The sequence below is a fragment of the Hippocampus bargibanti genome, linkage group LG02, assembly GCF_051943395.1.
Source record: "Hippocampus bargibanti isolate YZ-2025 linkage group LG02, ASM5194339v1, whole genome shotgun sequence".
NCBI classification, from domain to species: domain Eukaryota; kingdom Metazoa; phylum Chordata; class Actinopteri; order Syngnathiformes; family Syngnathidae; genus Hippocampus; species Hippocampus bargibanti.
This window is the reverse complement of record NC_142735.1, coordinates 13538866-13555179: the sequence shown is the minus strand read 5'-3', so window position 1 is coordinate 13555179 and position 16314 is coordinate 13538866. Positions and strand designations below refer to the sequence as shown.

Genomic DNA, 16314 nt, shown 5'->3' with positions numbered 1-16314 from the left:
GAAGTACGCGCCAAGGATGGGGTGAGGGACATCGGAAATGGTGAAGATGAAAGGGAAGGAGCGACGTAGGCCCAAGTCGAGGTTGAGAAAGCGTTGGCCATACGTCTTGATGGTGGTGCGGTTGGCAGCTTGCAGGGACACTCTAGCATCGGGGTTCCGGCGCTCTGCAGGAAAAGGGAAGAACGCTAATGTCAGCAGCCGAGTCCACCATGAATCGTCTTCTCGATGTGCGGTTTCAGACATAAATGACACTGCTGGTTGTGGAGGCGCCAGGCGAGTGGGAAGCCGTGTTCACTCCCTGGCTGGGCCGTTTCCCGACTTCTTGCATGGCTCGCGGCATCGTTTGGCCCCAATATTGATGGTACCAACACAGGTTGGGATCCGCGCTGGATGGGTTCCGGTTGCGGCTTGGGCTGCACTCTCGAATGGGGCCGCGTCCGTGATTACGGCGGCATTGTCGGCTGTGGCTGCGTTCCCAGATTTTGGTTCGCAGGGCATGCATCTCGTTGACGAGCAGTTGGAGAGCATCAGTCAAGGGCCCTGGCATTGGAGGACACTGCATGGCAGAAACGGTGGGATACAATGCGTATACCTCCGCAACTTTGTCAGCATGGGTAACCAATTCCTGCAAGGTGGAGTTGGGCGGTGTGGTTGCCTGGACTGCTTGGATCATCGGGGGCAGCTTCTCTATGAAGATGTGCCGCAGGAAACCCTGGTCCTTGATGCTGTTGCCCGCCACCGTCTCGAGGCGTTGCAGGAGCTGGGAGGGCCGGCTATCCCCCAGCTCGACGTCATGCCGCAAGGCTGTGTACCTCTGGTGTTCCGCGAGGGTGGTCTGCCTCAGGATTTCCTGTTTCAAGGCCGCGTAAGGATTCTGGGCTGGAGGGTCAAAGAAGACTCGGTGCACACGACCATCCAACTCCGGAGTGAGGGCAGCGACCACATAGTGGAATTTGGTGGTCTCCTGGGTGATGCCACGGTGATGCCGGGGGGGGGGGGGGGGGGGGTGGAGTTTGAGGGATACTGCAAAAATATGGTCTCTTTTCATTAGGAGAGTGGATTGGGCTGAGGAGGTGAAAAAGGACAAAAATTCCTCCTGGCTGGCTCGCCAATAAAGAGTTTTATGTTTCTCTTCAACATTTGTAGAATGGTAGTCGAAAGTTACTTTCAGAGAAGTGACACACAAATGTCTTGCAAAGCTTGATCGTGGCGTGTAGTCGAGCAAGTCGTACTGTGAAACTCCGTCCGATGCTGAGCAGGTCTCTGGGAGATGCGTGTGTGTCTGAGTCCGAGATGATTCTGATCTTCTGTCCCGCGACGGCTGCGCCTTCATGTCGTCCAATCGTGGGAAATGTGTCAGGCTGAGATTCCTATCAAAGCCGTGGTGCGCACCTGTGCCACCACACTCTCTCTTAAAATGTTGAAATCACATCAGTTATCTAATTGGCTGCTCCGGTGAGCTTGATCTGTTGGGGTTGTATTACCTTTATGGAGTCAACTGCCTCGGGGCCGCAATATAGTAAAAGTAAATAAATGCATCAGCTCATTTTCTTAACTGAAATGCGTCAGCGTCGTATTTTCTTTGTCCCCCTCCCCTTTCATGGACAACTGTAATGCATTTTTCAATCAATGAAAAATAACAGTGCTATAGGCTAAAAACCACATGTGGGCGCTGTGTAACTGCCTGTACGTGAGGAGAGAGACCGGAGTGTCTCCCACGTGTAACTGTTTTACGTCGTAATGTTTATTTTTTTGCATTATGAACCCCTTCATTGCTACAAAATAACAGTCAGTAACATTATGAAAAACAGCAATGATTGTGTCGGGATGAGTTAAACTGGAGTTGAGGGTTTAATCATTGCCTTGTCACGATTATATTTTATCTCAGTCTTTCAGGCTCACTTTGGCATTTTATGCATCACTAACTCTTCCTGAAATTCCTGCATTAAACTTGCACTTTGCCTCCTCTCTCTCTCTCTCTCTCTCTCTCTCTCTCTCTCTCTCTCTCTCTCTCTCTCTCTCTCTCTCTCTCTCTCTCTCTCTCTCTCTCTCTCTCTCTCTCTCTCTCTCTCTCTCTCCCCCCCCCCCCCCCCACTCGTTCTCCGAACTCTTTCAATGTCTGACCTAGTTTTGGTCAGTCTACACACACGCGCACACATGCGCGTGCACACACTCACACACACATGCATACACACATGCATACACACATGCATACACACATGCATACACACACACACACACACACACACACACACACACACACACACACACACACACACGCACGCACACACACACACACGCGCGTTCAACGTGTTTGATGCTGAAAGCATCAGACAAAGGGATGATTTTTTTTATGTGCGCGAGGTTTTATTTTATATCAATTAAATGGCTTCAAATAAATACAGATGACGACTGAAGAAAAGAAACATTTTCCTCGACGACTGAGAGCCTACACAGACAAAAATTGCCGGATTGTATCAATGTGTGTCATTGCACTCTGAGGTGAAATGACACCGTTCATACGTGGGGAGGACAAATGAGCGAATATCTAAATCTCAAATTAAGCATTGTTTAATGAGATATATTCTTCTCTCCTCATCTCTGTTAGAGCCTGCTGTTTGTACTTGTAGAGTGTGATGCAGAGTAATGCTGGCATGTTGCCTTCGACCACATACGTGCGCGCACACACAAATTCACGCGCGTACACTTAAGCACACACACGCGCACACACTAAAACCCACACTATTTTTGTATGCACACAGTGTAAGTCACATACTGCTGCATCACATCCTCGAATGTTATTTGTGTCTGTATGTTTGTGCGTGTCTGTGTCTTGTGTCATCTTATAAAACGGCAAGCTTTTGCGTGGGAGACAGTGGTGTCACACTTAGAACGGCCGCCACCACACATGCTGAGTGAGACGTTTGGACCATCTGCTCAATCATTTCTCAAGGCAAGGCATAAACAGTAAAACCTGCTGCCGGGCACGTGTCGTGGCAAATATGCATGGTGACTGCGGAGTCAAAATTGTCATCCCCTAACATTTAATGACACACTTGTTCCTGGCCTGCTCGGAAATGAACGTGAGGGACAAGCTTATATGGAAACATGAGCATAGTTGTCAAATAAAGGCAGTGGACAATAAATATAGAAGGAAATTGGAAAGGCACAAATGCAATCATAGCTCAGTGCATGGGACGAGTGATTAGCAGATCAAACTACAATTCTGAGGTCCGAGGTTTGAGTTCATGTTCGAAGCTTCACGTTTCCTGGTTCAGATTGGTTTTCTGTGAATTAATGATGCAAAAGTTTAAATCAGAGCAGGCACTAAACATGAAATGTATTTACATTATCACACTTGTAAGGAGCTCATTCTGTTGAAATACACAAAATAATAGTTTTGAATGACATATATTCACCAAGGAATATTATTCTTTTGGGGCTCTACAAGCTTGCTGTTCATTCTTTTAAATCATACAACGAATAGAATAAGTGTTTCATTTGCCTTCATGTTGCCTTTTTCTTCACATTGAGCGTCACAGGGGGGGAAATCACAGCACTTTCCAGTGGTTGGCCTTTCACTTACTCGTTGTTACCTGGCCCTCCATGAGCCTGCTTGACTTGGACCTCCAGGGAGGCGCCACGAGCTCCACTTGCAGAAGGCACACCGGTAGCCTGCGACTCGAGCAACTATTGAGCGCCCTCTGGTGGCCGAACCTTTGTAAGTTGACAGTAGCTTTCTGCCTTGCTCTTACCACCGTGATGCCCCTTCTGGCCAGAAATGTCGTCATACAGTCGGACAGGCATGTCAACCTCCGGGCCTGGAGTGTCACCGTCCTGCCTGTTTTCCATCTCTCCGGCTGTAACACATCTGATTCAGATGATCAGCTCACCAGCCAGCGCTGAAGCATCATTGCTCCATTACTTTAGTATTATTTTGTATGAACAAAATATGGATGACATTCCTTAAATTCAAGAGTAAAAATCAATTTCTCATAGCTTTACTTACAATGAGAACTGACAAGAAAATCAATTAAATTACTCATTGATGACTGACAATTGACTCTGTTGAGGCAGAGTAGTTGTGAAATAAAAAACATATCGTTTTCAAGATGGGAGAAAGCATGAAAATACAGAATTTGGCACATACTCCTGAAGCTGACGGCATAAAAAAATATTAAGTATGAACATGCATTATCTCAAACTGTTGCATGATATTTATCAATGCTCCCTGTTTCACTTTGCTCCATGTCTTTGCTGTCTATTTTTTTCTGCTTTAAGCCCCCCGGATCTCATTTCCTCTCTAATCAATCATAAATCTCAACACGGTTGACTTAGTCTCGTCCTGGTTAGTCTTTTTTAATGTTTTTTTTTTTTTTTTGCAGTAAGGACGTTGACAAGGTATAATTGATAAACCAAGAAAGTACAGATGTCATTATTTGAATATTGGGACGACATGTAAAATGGTTACAGAAAAATGCATACTCCTGGAAAAACAACCAAAACAAACTATCAAATGTTACCTTATTATATGACTTCGAGCATCACATTTTGGGAGGGGTGACCCTGAATGTCTGTACTCGTTTAGAGTTGATATATACCTGAATGTTTCCGCTGCTTTAGAATTGAATTGCACCATCTCTTTTATGTTTGTTTGTGAGTGTATGTCTGTGTGTGTGAGTGTATTAAAAAGTATTCCGAATATTATGTGGTCTTCTACAGGATCAAACAACTCTTAAGAGTAAAAAAAGTATCTTGGCTAGTGTATGATTGGAGGCGAGGAGATGTGAGGGGTAATGGGCCTCCGTCACATATTTTAAATGCTCGCTATGGCTCTGCCACTGCATGAGTAGAGTGAGATGAATAAAGAATCCTCTCGTTTTATCCTCAAAGCTTTTGTACTTATTGTCACCGCTTTGAATCAGAAATCTTAATTTACTCTATCTCACTGTGTGGGTACTCCAAAAAAATCACATTTTTATGTGTGTAAATGTGAGGTGACTCATCAGACGATAAGGGCATACATCTTTGCAGAGTTTCTAAGAGTGCAGCCAGATAAAGGTGCACCAATTTAACACTATTTTATGAAATCTGACACGTGCTTTTGTTCACTACAGACACCAGTGTTCATAAAGAAAACGTTTTTCCCCTCTCCCACTTAATTTTTGTTTTTTTGCAGTTTGTGCCTGTCTTTTGTGCAGTCTCATTTAACGGGCGCGCGCGCGGGCGCGCGACATCCCCCCCCTTCCTTCTTCTGCTTTGCTGTCAGCTTGCCTCGACCACGTAGCAGATTCCTGGCAGAGGCAGCCGCCTGTGTCTCCTCTCCTTCTCATTCCCCCTCTCTCTCTCTTCTCTGTCTGTGTCACGCACGCTCACGCACAGCGCGTGTGTCACTTGCCCATGTAGAACCACGTAGCGGAAGGTTTGGATTCTGAACAATCTCACAAATCCAGTCGGAGCCTGTCATGGATCTCTTTGAACTGGACTTTTTCCGAGACTGGGAGCTTGAACAACCATGGTGAGTTAATGTAGTGTTTTTTATTGTCTGTTCTTTGGTTTTTTGATGGGGGGGGGGGGGGGGGGGGGTACACGAAAGCGCCCGAATGTAAGACTTGCAGTGTGTTTTGTTCTTACGAGTGATGGAGATGAAACCAAAAAGTGGCTCTCTCGCTTCGCGTTTCTTCCTTTGTGTCACACGATGTTTGGCTGACACAAGTGCATGCGGGCAACACCGGCTTTTGTCGTCCTATTGTGCAATGATGGAATGTTTGACTGCGAGACATATAGTGGTCAGAACAGCCACATACTAAGAACACAGTCACGTGCACGTAGTGTTAACAGGTAGCAGGAAGTTCCACAGTATATGCTGGCTTGTGGCATCAAGTTGTTGCCAGAGTTGCAAGTGCGTCTGGGTGGACAAACGAGTCAACTTGCAAGGGAACAATGAATGGGCATCATTTGAGGTGCGATCATGGTGCATCCTTGAGCGTCCACGGAGTTGTACGGTGGGGTTAGAAACCATCCATTCTGTCAAATAAAAGTAATTGCATCTGTTGTAATAAGATTCCAGAAATAACAGTATTTCAATATTTGCAGTGTGAGGGTGCATACTGTATACACATTGCCTTCAGACACAAAATACATTTACAGTATATGTGCATGTCGAGCTTTGAAATAGCTATGAAATAGCATTATTTGATATGCACCAAATGGTGTTGGTGTTTCAAGTGTTTGAGGAAAGAATATGTGATTTTATCAATTAACAAGCAACAACTTTTCTCAGATATTTTGGGTGAGTTAATAATGTTTACATGGACATTGGCTGACAGCATCTGTCTTGTCGACTCTCGAACAGTTGATTTAGTGTGTACAGTGTACTTGTTCTCGTTAGATTATTGATTGACACAATAAATAGCAAAGAATACATTATCACGGGAAGACCACCTGTGATAGGCAGTGTATGCGTGCTCAACGACAAGAAGTAAAATGAGTCACCGCATAAAACAAAGAGTCTGACTCCGCTGGAAGTGTATGTTTTCTCAATCCTCAGAAAATTCAGATTTCCAAGTTCCTAAAAAAACTGGTTTATTTATTATTTTTGTAACTTCAAACATTGGTGTGATGTTATTTGGATATAATTGCAGGCATGCCCCATTCAAGGTCTTGCATACCGTTTTCACTTGCAGGAAATAACTCTTTTTTTTTTCAATTCGGCTGTCTGCACAGGACCACTGAAACAAATCAGAAAATAATGGTGTATAAAACAAGCCAAGTATTGGCGTGCCTGTAGATTTTGAGACCGCATTTCATTTCATGGTCTTTTTGTGGGTTTGTCAAGAATTCAGTATAAGGAGCATCATTGTATTTTATATCACCACATCTCCAGGTCAACTGTTTGTAACAGAGGGGCCACAGCAACTTGGACGCAGTGCTGCTGTCTTGGCTGTGTGTTCCTTTGCTGGAAAATCTAAGCAGGGTAAAATGACGCATGCATACTCACAGTGCTGTCCCTCAGCAGCCACCATGGAAGGCCCTGGGGCAAGGTACTTAACCCCCCACTGCTGGAGCGGAGCAGCTCAGGGCTGAACAACAAGCTCAGGGTGTCTACATGTTGCCCTCGCTTTGCCACCAGTTCATCACACAGTGGCTGACAGCTGCTCCTGATGGGAATCGGTGCTGGCACAGACAACGGCTTTATTCCTGGAAAGAGAATATGGAAATGTGCACAAATGATCGTTCTGAATAATGAATCCTGCTTGGGTGTTAACGTGAGGGTTAAACTGTGTCAGTCGCAAGTGCATGATTGCTTCTGCATTGTGTGACATGATGGCACGGACGGATCATAGACATGAGTCACAGTTTGTACGCGGCACATGGCACCCCATTGAAATGTCCTTGATGGAGCCAGAGAAGCTATGTGAGAGAAGAAAATGAACAAAAATGTGTTGAAATTGTGTGTGTATTTCTATCTATCTATCTATCTATCTATCTATCTATCTATCTATCTATCTATCTATCTATCTATCTATCTATCTATCTATCTATCTATCTATCTATCTATCTATCTATCTATCTATCTATCTATCTATCTATCTATCTATCTATCTATCTATCTATCTATCTATCTATCTATCTATCTATCTATCTATCTATCTATCTATCTATCTATGTGTATATCTATGTATATATCTATATAGGTAACATCCGACTTACGACCGGATTCCGTTCCGACAAAACGGTCGTAAGTCTAAATGCATTCAAAATGGCTGACGCGAGGTTTCTACGACAGGATAGTATAGGATGTCAATCTGTTGTTTTTAAGCAACATTTTCTATTGAATATTATTATATACAAAAATGTTGACAGTTCATTTATAAATCTTATAACTTTTAGTGTCGTTTTAATCATTTTATTTTTCGTATTAAACGTTCGGCCCGACCTAGGGGCCGTCTGCAACCCGCCACCTCGCCGCGAAGCAGAACGAACACTCAAAGAGGCGGCGTATGCGATTGTTAAGAAACAGTTATTTTGTATCCTCATTTTGTGCAATGCTGCTCCGGCAAATAAACATCCTACTTGTTCGATATTGTCACGTTTAGATTGACAGTTGGGGGCGAGGCTGCGCCTCCCTGCTTCCAATGCTGTCAATTCCTACATCAGAACGCTAAAACGGAACACTGTCAACTTGTATTTATACTTTGTATAACCCTGGACTTTCTATATCTTTGGTGCTCTGTTCGAGCCTCCCCCCTCACCCCCCCCCCCACACACACACACATCACGTAAGTAAACTAAAGTCTTACTGGTAGTTGAGGGCCTATATATATATATCCCTACTATCCAGACATGGCGGTGCCGGACTCTGCTATGATAGGTCCCTGCTCTCAGGTTGGGGGGAGCAGAGGACTACTCCCTGCAGCTACACTGATTGTTCCTATTGGTCTGACTAGCCTGATTGCCCCACTTCCACCGGTATCACCTCATCTGTATTACTAATCCTAGGTTGCCTAAGCAGGCTATTGTATGAACGATCCAAATTGAACCTCACCCCACCATATCGGTTTAATGAAGGATTTAGTTGTTTTATGAAAATCGCTTCTTTTACTGTGGACGATACTTTTGTCATAATTAAAAAACAAGAAATTCAATCCTTCACAGATCACCTCAACTCGGTAGACATCAACATTACATTTACTCATGAGGACATTAAAGAGAACCAACTAGCCTTTTTGGATTGTAAAGTAATTATAAAAGAGGACAGAGCGCTAAAAACCGAAGTCTTTAGGAAGGCTACGCACACTGACCAATACTTACTTTTGGAACACCAAGAAATATAAATAATTGCGACAGTCGGGGCAGAATGAAAGAAGAAGCACAGTGAGCCACATGGTAAAGGGTTTCACAAAAACATGTTTGTTCACTTGTCTACTGTCTGATAAATTAGCCACACGTGAAGTCTTATCAACCATGACAAATTCTTTTGACTGTATCCTACATACAGGTGGGTTGATCAAATGTCACACCACAATGTGAATCAAAAATCATGACTCGAAATAAATTCTTTTTGAGGAGCTAATAAATTACTTGATTTTAGTACTTTGTTTCTAAATTTGAGGCACATTTTTAATGCTGGTTAATCCCAAGGGCCAGCGAGTGTTTTCATCAACTATAAAGAAATGATGGGAGAGTCAACTCTATTTTAAGCTGATGACACTTCTCTGACTAAGTAACGACCATTTCCTGTTGTTATTTTACTTCACAAAAACATTATTTGAAAAGTCGCATTGCGCATAACAACAAAGCATATTTAATTGCCCAGAAATATTTTCAGTGGGGCGCTAACACATAAGTATCAATTTCAATTTAAACTCAGCCTTTTGTGTATCAGAACCTAAGGGATGAAACAAATTGTAATAATTTAAAAAAGCCTCAGCGCAACTTGAATTAAGCAGCTGGTATTTTGGCACGTGACAAAATAAACTTGGTTCATGACTGAGTTTCTGAACTGAGACAATATGACAATGATGAATACAAATACAGACACTCTGCAACTTAGTAACATTCGAGTTACGGTCTTACGGTACATACGAACATTTTTGGTTAGGAACATTTTGTCGAAAAATGTTCGGACAGAGTTGCTGTAAATTAGATTTTGTATTCCGCGTCTTTTTCCGGCTGAGCTCGCTTGCGGTTGCCTGCGTACCGTGCTTCACACAAATGCACACAGACAAATTAGAGCAGTGGCGTCAAACTCATATTTGTCGAGGACCACATCGTAGTTTTACGGTTTCCCTTGGTGAGCTGTTATAAATTTTGGGAAACCATATAAATGTTTCATCATCTACACATGGTGTTCGTCCTCTTTGGAAAGAGATGACCATCTTCACTGGAGTGGGGGGTGGTGAAGATGACTTGCGCGTGAGTTTGATTAAAGTGAAGGAGAGTTGCACAATGTCGTCTGCCTCACTCTCTCGTCCCAGCCCATCAGAATTCAGTGGCAAGACAGAGTCAAGACGACTGGGGATGGGTCGGGATGCAGTGGATGACCACAGTGTTCTACGGGTCTCACTGTGCCCTACTTGCACTCCGCAACGCTTTGCTGGGCCCACCTCCATGCCTGTTGAACCAGTCTAGTGGTTTCCTCCACGCAATCTGCTGGGTCCAGGCTTTACATGCGTAGGTAGACAAGCCCTACAATAATCTACTGTCTATGTGGCATGCTCACTTAGACAGGGAGACTCGTGGTGGCTGGGTCGCCTAACCCCATCACAGATCAAACAGACCTGCCCACTGCCCAATTTTATATGCACATACATACTAATACATACATATTATATGCATAGCACACAACAAAATAATGAATAACTAGTTTTCAAATTGGAAGTAAAAAAATAATGACTTTTATTGTGGTTTACATGGGACAGTTTGAAATTTTGGTTCTGACTTTAACAAGCATCATGGACTTTGACAAGTTGAATTTGCTTTCGCGGGCCAAATAAAATGATATGGTGGGCTGGATTTGGCCCCCGGGCCTTGACTTTGACACCTGTGCATTAGAGGTTTCAAGGGCTGGGTGTTTACGCGACGAACACCAAGGCTGACCAATCAGCTATGCTGAACTGAAGTGTTGCCAACGAGTTCAGGCCCTGATCCTCCAAGCTCGCTTACGATTGGCTGCGTAGAGTATGTAGTTGGGGAGGAAATCCCTCTTCTTCGTTGATGCTCTGAGGAGGAGGCGCTGAGCTCACTTACGATTGGCTGCGTAGAGAATGTTGGCGGGGAGGAAATCCCTCTTCCCAGTTGAGGCTGCGAGGGGGCAGCGAAAGGCGAATCATGACAGGAATTAATTGCACATAATTCGGTAATTTCGTGCCAGCAGCTTCAGTAATGGCTTACTGAAGACCCAAGGATATATGTTGTCGTACTACAGTAGGTGTGAATTTACTTTAACACTGTTAGAACCTCTGTGTTTTATACTTCCCCGTTCAGTATTTGACTTAAACATACATTCCATACAAAATATAGCACTGAAGCAATTTACGATCAAATTCACCTTCCGAACGACCGCTTCGATCATATCTTGTTCGGAAGGTGGGGATGATACTTTTCATCACTGAAATGTGAGAATAAAAAAACAGTTGAAATGGTAAACACTATTAAATGTTGGCTATCTATTCGCGAACTATTTGAGTTGCTTCCGGGTTGAGTGAACCCTGGCGCGTGTGGCTCTCTAGATCACTGTAAAGTGATCTAGAGAGTTTTGAAAGGCGTTTATAAATTACATGAATGTATTATTATTATTATTATTATTATTATTATTATTATTATTATTATTATTATTATTATTATTATTATCATCAATTCCAGTAAAATAGTTTTCCTGATTTACTCATTATGATGATGAGATCCAGTGAAGGATTTGAGAGGACTTTAGCTCAGGAAATAGGAACAATTTCTCTTATTCACATTTTTTAACACAAATCTTGACAGACAGTAACAGTGAGGACATCAAAGGTTTTTGTGTTCTCTAATGCAGCCAGAAGAGTGCCGGTGACGGCTAAGAGAATAAAAGAATGAACTTTAACTGCTGACTTAAACAGTAAGTGAAAAAAAAAGAAACGATACACGTATTTGTGGCTACTCTGTAAAAACAATTGACCCCGATAATAAAAGAAGAAAAACTGAATGTGCGATCCAGGCTAACTGAAAACACAAATCTGTACACTTAATGAAGGTGAACGAGGGCACCAGTTTGACCGCGAAACAGATGAATACAATCTGTTATCTTGTTATTTCCGATGAAAAATCAACGTGCACCGCCCAGTAAATTAGCAGGTGACCAGAATTCACAAATACACTTTCATATAGACCTTATTCAATGTTCAATGTTTTGATTGTGATACTGAGCTCCTTCTTACTGAAGTAATGCTCTTTACCCACAACTGCGCACGCCTTTGAATACATTTAATGTGGTTGCGGAGTCAATGGTAGTCGAAAATGAAATGGACTGCACTTTTCAATATTAAAGGGAGATTAATTCAGACACTCCGAAGTAAAGAGGACACCGAGTTGGGAACCATTTTTATCCCCATTTGTTTTTCTTTTCCAAATGAGTTGTTCTTTTTGTAAATCACACGCGGTACAATACGTTTGATGATTTGCTGTATGCCTTGTGCGAAGCAGTGGATTTTCCTACCAAAGGAAAAAAAGGCTTTCCGACACATTTGGTAAATGTGACTGAATCCCATAGCGGAGGGTCCCGTCCCTACTCATCGTTCTCCTGCTTTCAACTCTTCTTGCTCCCTTCCTCTTATCTCACTCCTTGGCTGGTTGTCTTGCAAGAGGATCTGAAAGCTTTATATGATTGTGAGACGACTTCCCTTTCTGTGCGACCAATTCCTGACATCATGTATTGGACTAATTGGAGAAGTGGAATCAGGGGGAGGTGGCGGAGGATGTTAATTGATGCTGATTGTGATAGTCTGTACAAATGAAGTAGGTAATTAGAGAATGATGTCATTCAGCTCATGATGAATTCCCAGCTGGGGCATTTTGTGGCCTAAAAATGTGCATCCGCATCCAAATACAACTGATTCCTGTTGCTATTATTATTATACTTGATTGAAATATTTGCCTTATCTTTTGCATGTTTATTAGTGAGAGTCGAAAGGCATATTTTGCTGTCTACATCCCTCAATATGAAGGGATAGGGCTTAGAACACTTTGACATAAAGTCCATTTCAAATGCATGTATTCAGTGTTCAGTCTCACATTCCTACATTCAATCTGCCTTTCAACACTCCCGAGCTCTCAATCAGCACAGTCACGCGTGCAAGCATCAAATCATTCATCACATTGAAATCTGCACCCCCGCCCCATGATCAGTCTCCGTTTGCCAAAACAGCTTCACTTGATGCTACTTCACACTAACATCGTCAGCAGCGACTCAGAGGCTGTTCAAAGGAAGCTGTGTCTCATCCCGGAGCTGCCAAGACTTTCCAGACAAAACTGAAGGAAGTTTCTTTCTAGTAGTAAAAAATTAAAATATATATATATATATATATATACACAGACTGACAAGATGGTAATGGCCAACCAACCATATATCGTGGTCATAAAGGGCAAAGGAAAGCCGTTGTCGTGGATGTAGCGGCCCCGAGTGAGCTGGAGAGAGCCTGGAAGGTAAAGGTGACAGTCGTGCCTGTGGTGGTCGGAGCACTCGGGGCAGTGACCCCCAAACTCGACGAGTGGTTGCAACAGATCCCGGGAACAACATCGGATATCTTGGTCCAGAAAAGCGCAGTGCTGGGACCACTTTATACAGCATTTTTTTCACTTTTGTTTTTTTGTTCCAAGCTCTGTCATCTCCCTCTCGTGTGTGTGTTTTCTCACTCTCTCTCTGTCTGCCTGTCTCTTTAATGTTTAATCCCCCCCCCCTTCCCACTGCTGGGTTCTTGACCAATCACGTGGCTTTAACCGAAGACGTCATTTTTTTTTTTGGAGAACGGCCTCACTCTCTCTCTGTCTGTAACTCCATCCCCCACTGCTGCGTTCTTGACCAATCACGTGGCTTTAACCGAATACTGGGGGTGGGGAATAGAGGACAAAAACAGTGGCCACCATTTTCTTGTTAGAAGAACGGGCTCGTTCGCGAACGACACATCACTCATTGTGGCAGGTCCGTGTGTATCCCGAAAAATAGTTCGTATGCCAAGGTAAAATTTTCATAAATGTAACGTTCGTAAACCGAAAAGTTCGTAAGCCAAGGGGTTCGTAAACCGCGGTTTCACTGTATTCGGTGGTCTGTTCCCCAGAGTTAGCTGGGCCAGCCTATGGCTCGCCGCGGCCATGAACAAGATAAAATCGGTGTGGAAAATGGATGAGTAACTCTATAACTCACTGAGAGACCACACGGCAGTTTAATGAGTTGCTTTTCCAGTGAGAACAACTAATGATATGGAACATTCTGATGAATGTGTCTACCTGTTAAAGCATTTGTCTGTACTGACATACATTTTTTGTGCGTTATGTAAAAAATTAAATGATTTTCCAATGACATGACAGAATATACAGTAACTTACTCAACAGCATGTAGTACACCTGAACTGTTGGAATAATTGATTTCTAACCTGGAGCATCGCTAGCCACATTTTTTGATAAATTTGGGATTGGCACAACCCCATAATTAAACTCATTTTCACGTGTCACATCGAGAAAAATGTATGTGTATGGCAAAAAAATAAAACAAAACACAAAACATCTCTGAGATTATTTAGTGTCAACCTAAAGCATTTGATAATTATTGACTCTGTAATGGTCACTGTAAAGGGAATCATGCCATTAAAGTCTTGGCCAGGAGGCATCATTTTCCAGCGCAAGCAAAATCAAATGAACTTCAAAAAATTCAGTCACTCTTTAATCTCGGCTACTGGGGCAGACTCTCACACAAGAGTGCAACAGAACAATACAAAAAAAAACACTTATTATATGTACAATGACCAACAAAGAAACAACAAATAAGCCTTATAAACACAGTTTGTTTTGCGTTATCAAGCTACTTGAGAGCAAATTTGCCAGAGACTATGATCAGATTTAGTAAACTCCTTACAGAGTTTGTAAATAGTTGTTCGCCAATACTACTTGTTCAAATTAAATTGGGAATACAGTGAACTCTCGTTTATCGCGGGAGATACGTTCCAAAAATAGCCCGCATTAGGAGAAATCCGCAAAGTACAATGTAGTCAGCTTTTTGCAGAACTGTACATACTGCAGAATGAAACAAAAAATAAAACCTCTTTTTTAATAGTTTAAACGGTGTTGGGCACCGGTGTTGTAAAACAATACGGTGTTGTAAAACAATACGGTGTTGTAAAACAATATTTTGCTGCTGCACCTATTCGTCCTGACTTCGCTGCGCTGTAGCGTCTTTTTCTACTGAAGGAGTCTTTCTCTGACAGACGAACATTGTTATCGGTAGTTGTTGGCACTCTCTTTTTTTTGTCTTTGGCACCACTTTTTTTTGAGAATAGAGAACAGCTCATGGAGTAGAATGCTCCATGAGCCAGTGTGTTTGTTTTTATTCTGCTTTGTTTGCAGGTTTGTTTGCAGTGTTGTTTCTTTTACTTTGTTTGCACATTTGCATGCCATTAAGAAAAAACTTTTTTTCCCCTGAAAAAAAAAAAAAAATCAGCGATGCGCTGAAGCCACGATAAGTAAACCGTGAGGGATCCCAGTATACTGTATGACTTCCAATCATCAATCAGTGCTTGCTTGCTTCACTCCCACTTTTGTCATGATAATGATGTGGATGCTTTCTAATAGCATTTATGAGTATCAATGTGTCTTTGTAAGGATTTTATATGATATTTAGATTTTTCAGGGACATTACAAAGATAGCGTTTTCCTGTCACCATTAAAAAAACGTTTTGATTGATTCCCCACCAGTGGAGCTTGATATTTAAACCCCTAACAAATGATATTAATCGCATTGTGTTTTCTGACAAACTGCAATTGCATGAAACAATGTTTGAAAATTAAATATGCCAATTATAGCATTTAACTAAACAATGACAGAATGGTGGAACTGGACAGAAAACTTGAATTATTAATTTTTAACTCAAATTTATTAGGGAATTGAAAATATGACGTAGAGCGCCATTACCGAATTTGTTCGAGTTTTGTTTTTTTCTTGTTTGGGTGCCGATAAAGCGCTGGCCATGGCCTCTGGTGATGTTTTTTTCCCTTCCACAAGGGGGCACCATTTCCCTTTTGTCCATGTTAGTGCTTTGTTCCACCGTCAGTTGCTGTTAAAACGCTATATATGTGTGTTGCATTGTATTTAGGACAGCCACCCTCATTTAAAGCTCATCCAACTCCAGACCCATATTTAGGAATTAACTTTTTTTGCTGATGAAAGAAGAGATTCTAAGGTTTCTTACGCTGCATTGAATGTTTACATAGTCCTAAAATTCAATATTTTGTGGGTCCTGGAATTCGAGTGACAATGACAAAAAACACTGGCACTGAAATGGACACATTTTTGCACATTTCTGGCAGTGAATGAGTTGAGATAGCTTACTTAACATTTAGGCAGTATTTGATAATGTCATGAATCGTTGTTTAATACTCAGGTGATTCTGTAGTTGTTATAAAATGATTGTGCAAAACAGAGCCAACACTATGCAGTTATTTTTTCTCTCTCCATTCAATTATTGATTGTGCAATATTGTATGCAGGTGGATATTCAGATGCAGGACAATAATGTTTAGTCTACATATTGGCTTTTTCCAGGTGACTTGCCGCTGTTTGTTGTTT

General features: G+C 42.3%; 1 protein-coding gene across 2 annotated transcripts in view; it reads left to right on the top strand.

The window, feature by feature from the left end:
• Positions 1-5278: 5278 nt before the first annotated feature.
• Positions 5279-16314, top strand: part of aff2 (ALF transcription elongation factor 2) — a 127911-nt gene continuing 116875 nt past the window's right edge. For both annotated transcript variants that reach the window (XM_088989481.1, XM_088989480.1), the window contains exon 1: positions 5279-5518. In XM_088989481.1, the coding sequence (XP_088845607.1) occupies positions 5466-5518 (53 nt within the window). In that variant the 5' untranslated portion in view covers positions 5279-5465. The remainder of the gene's footprint in view (positions 5519-16314) is intronic.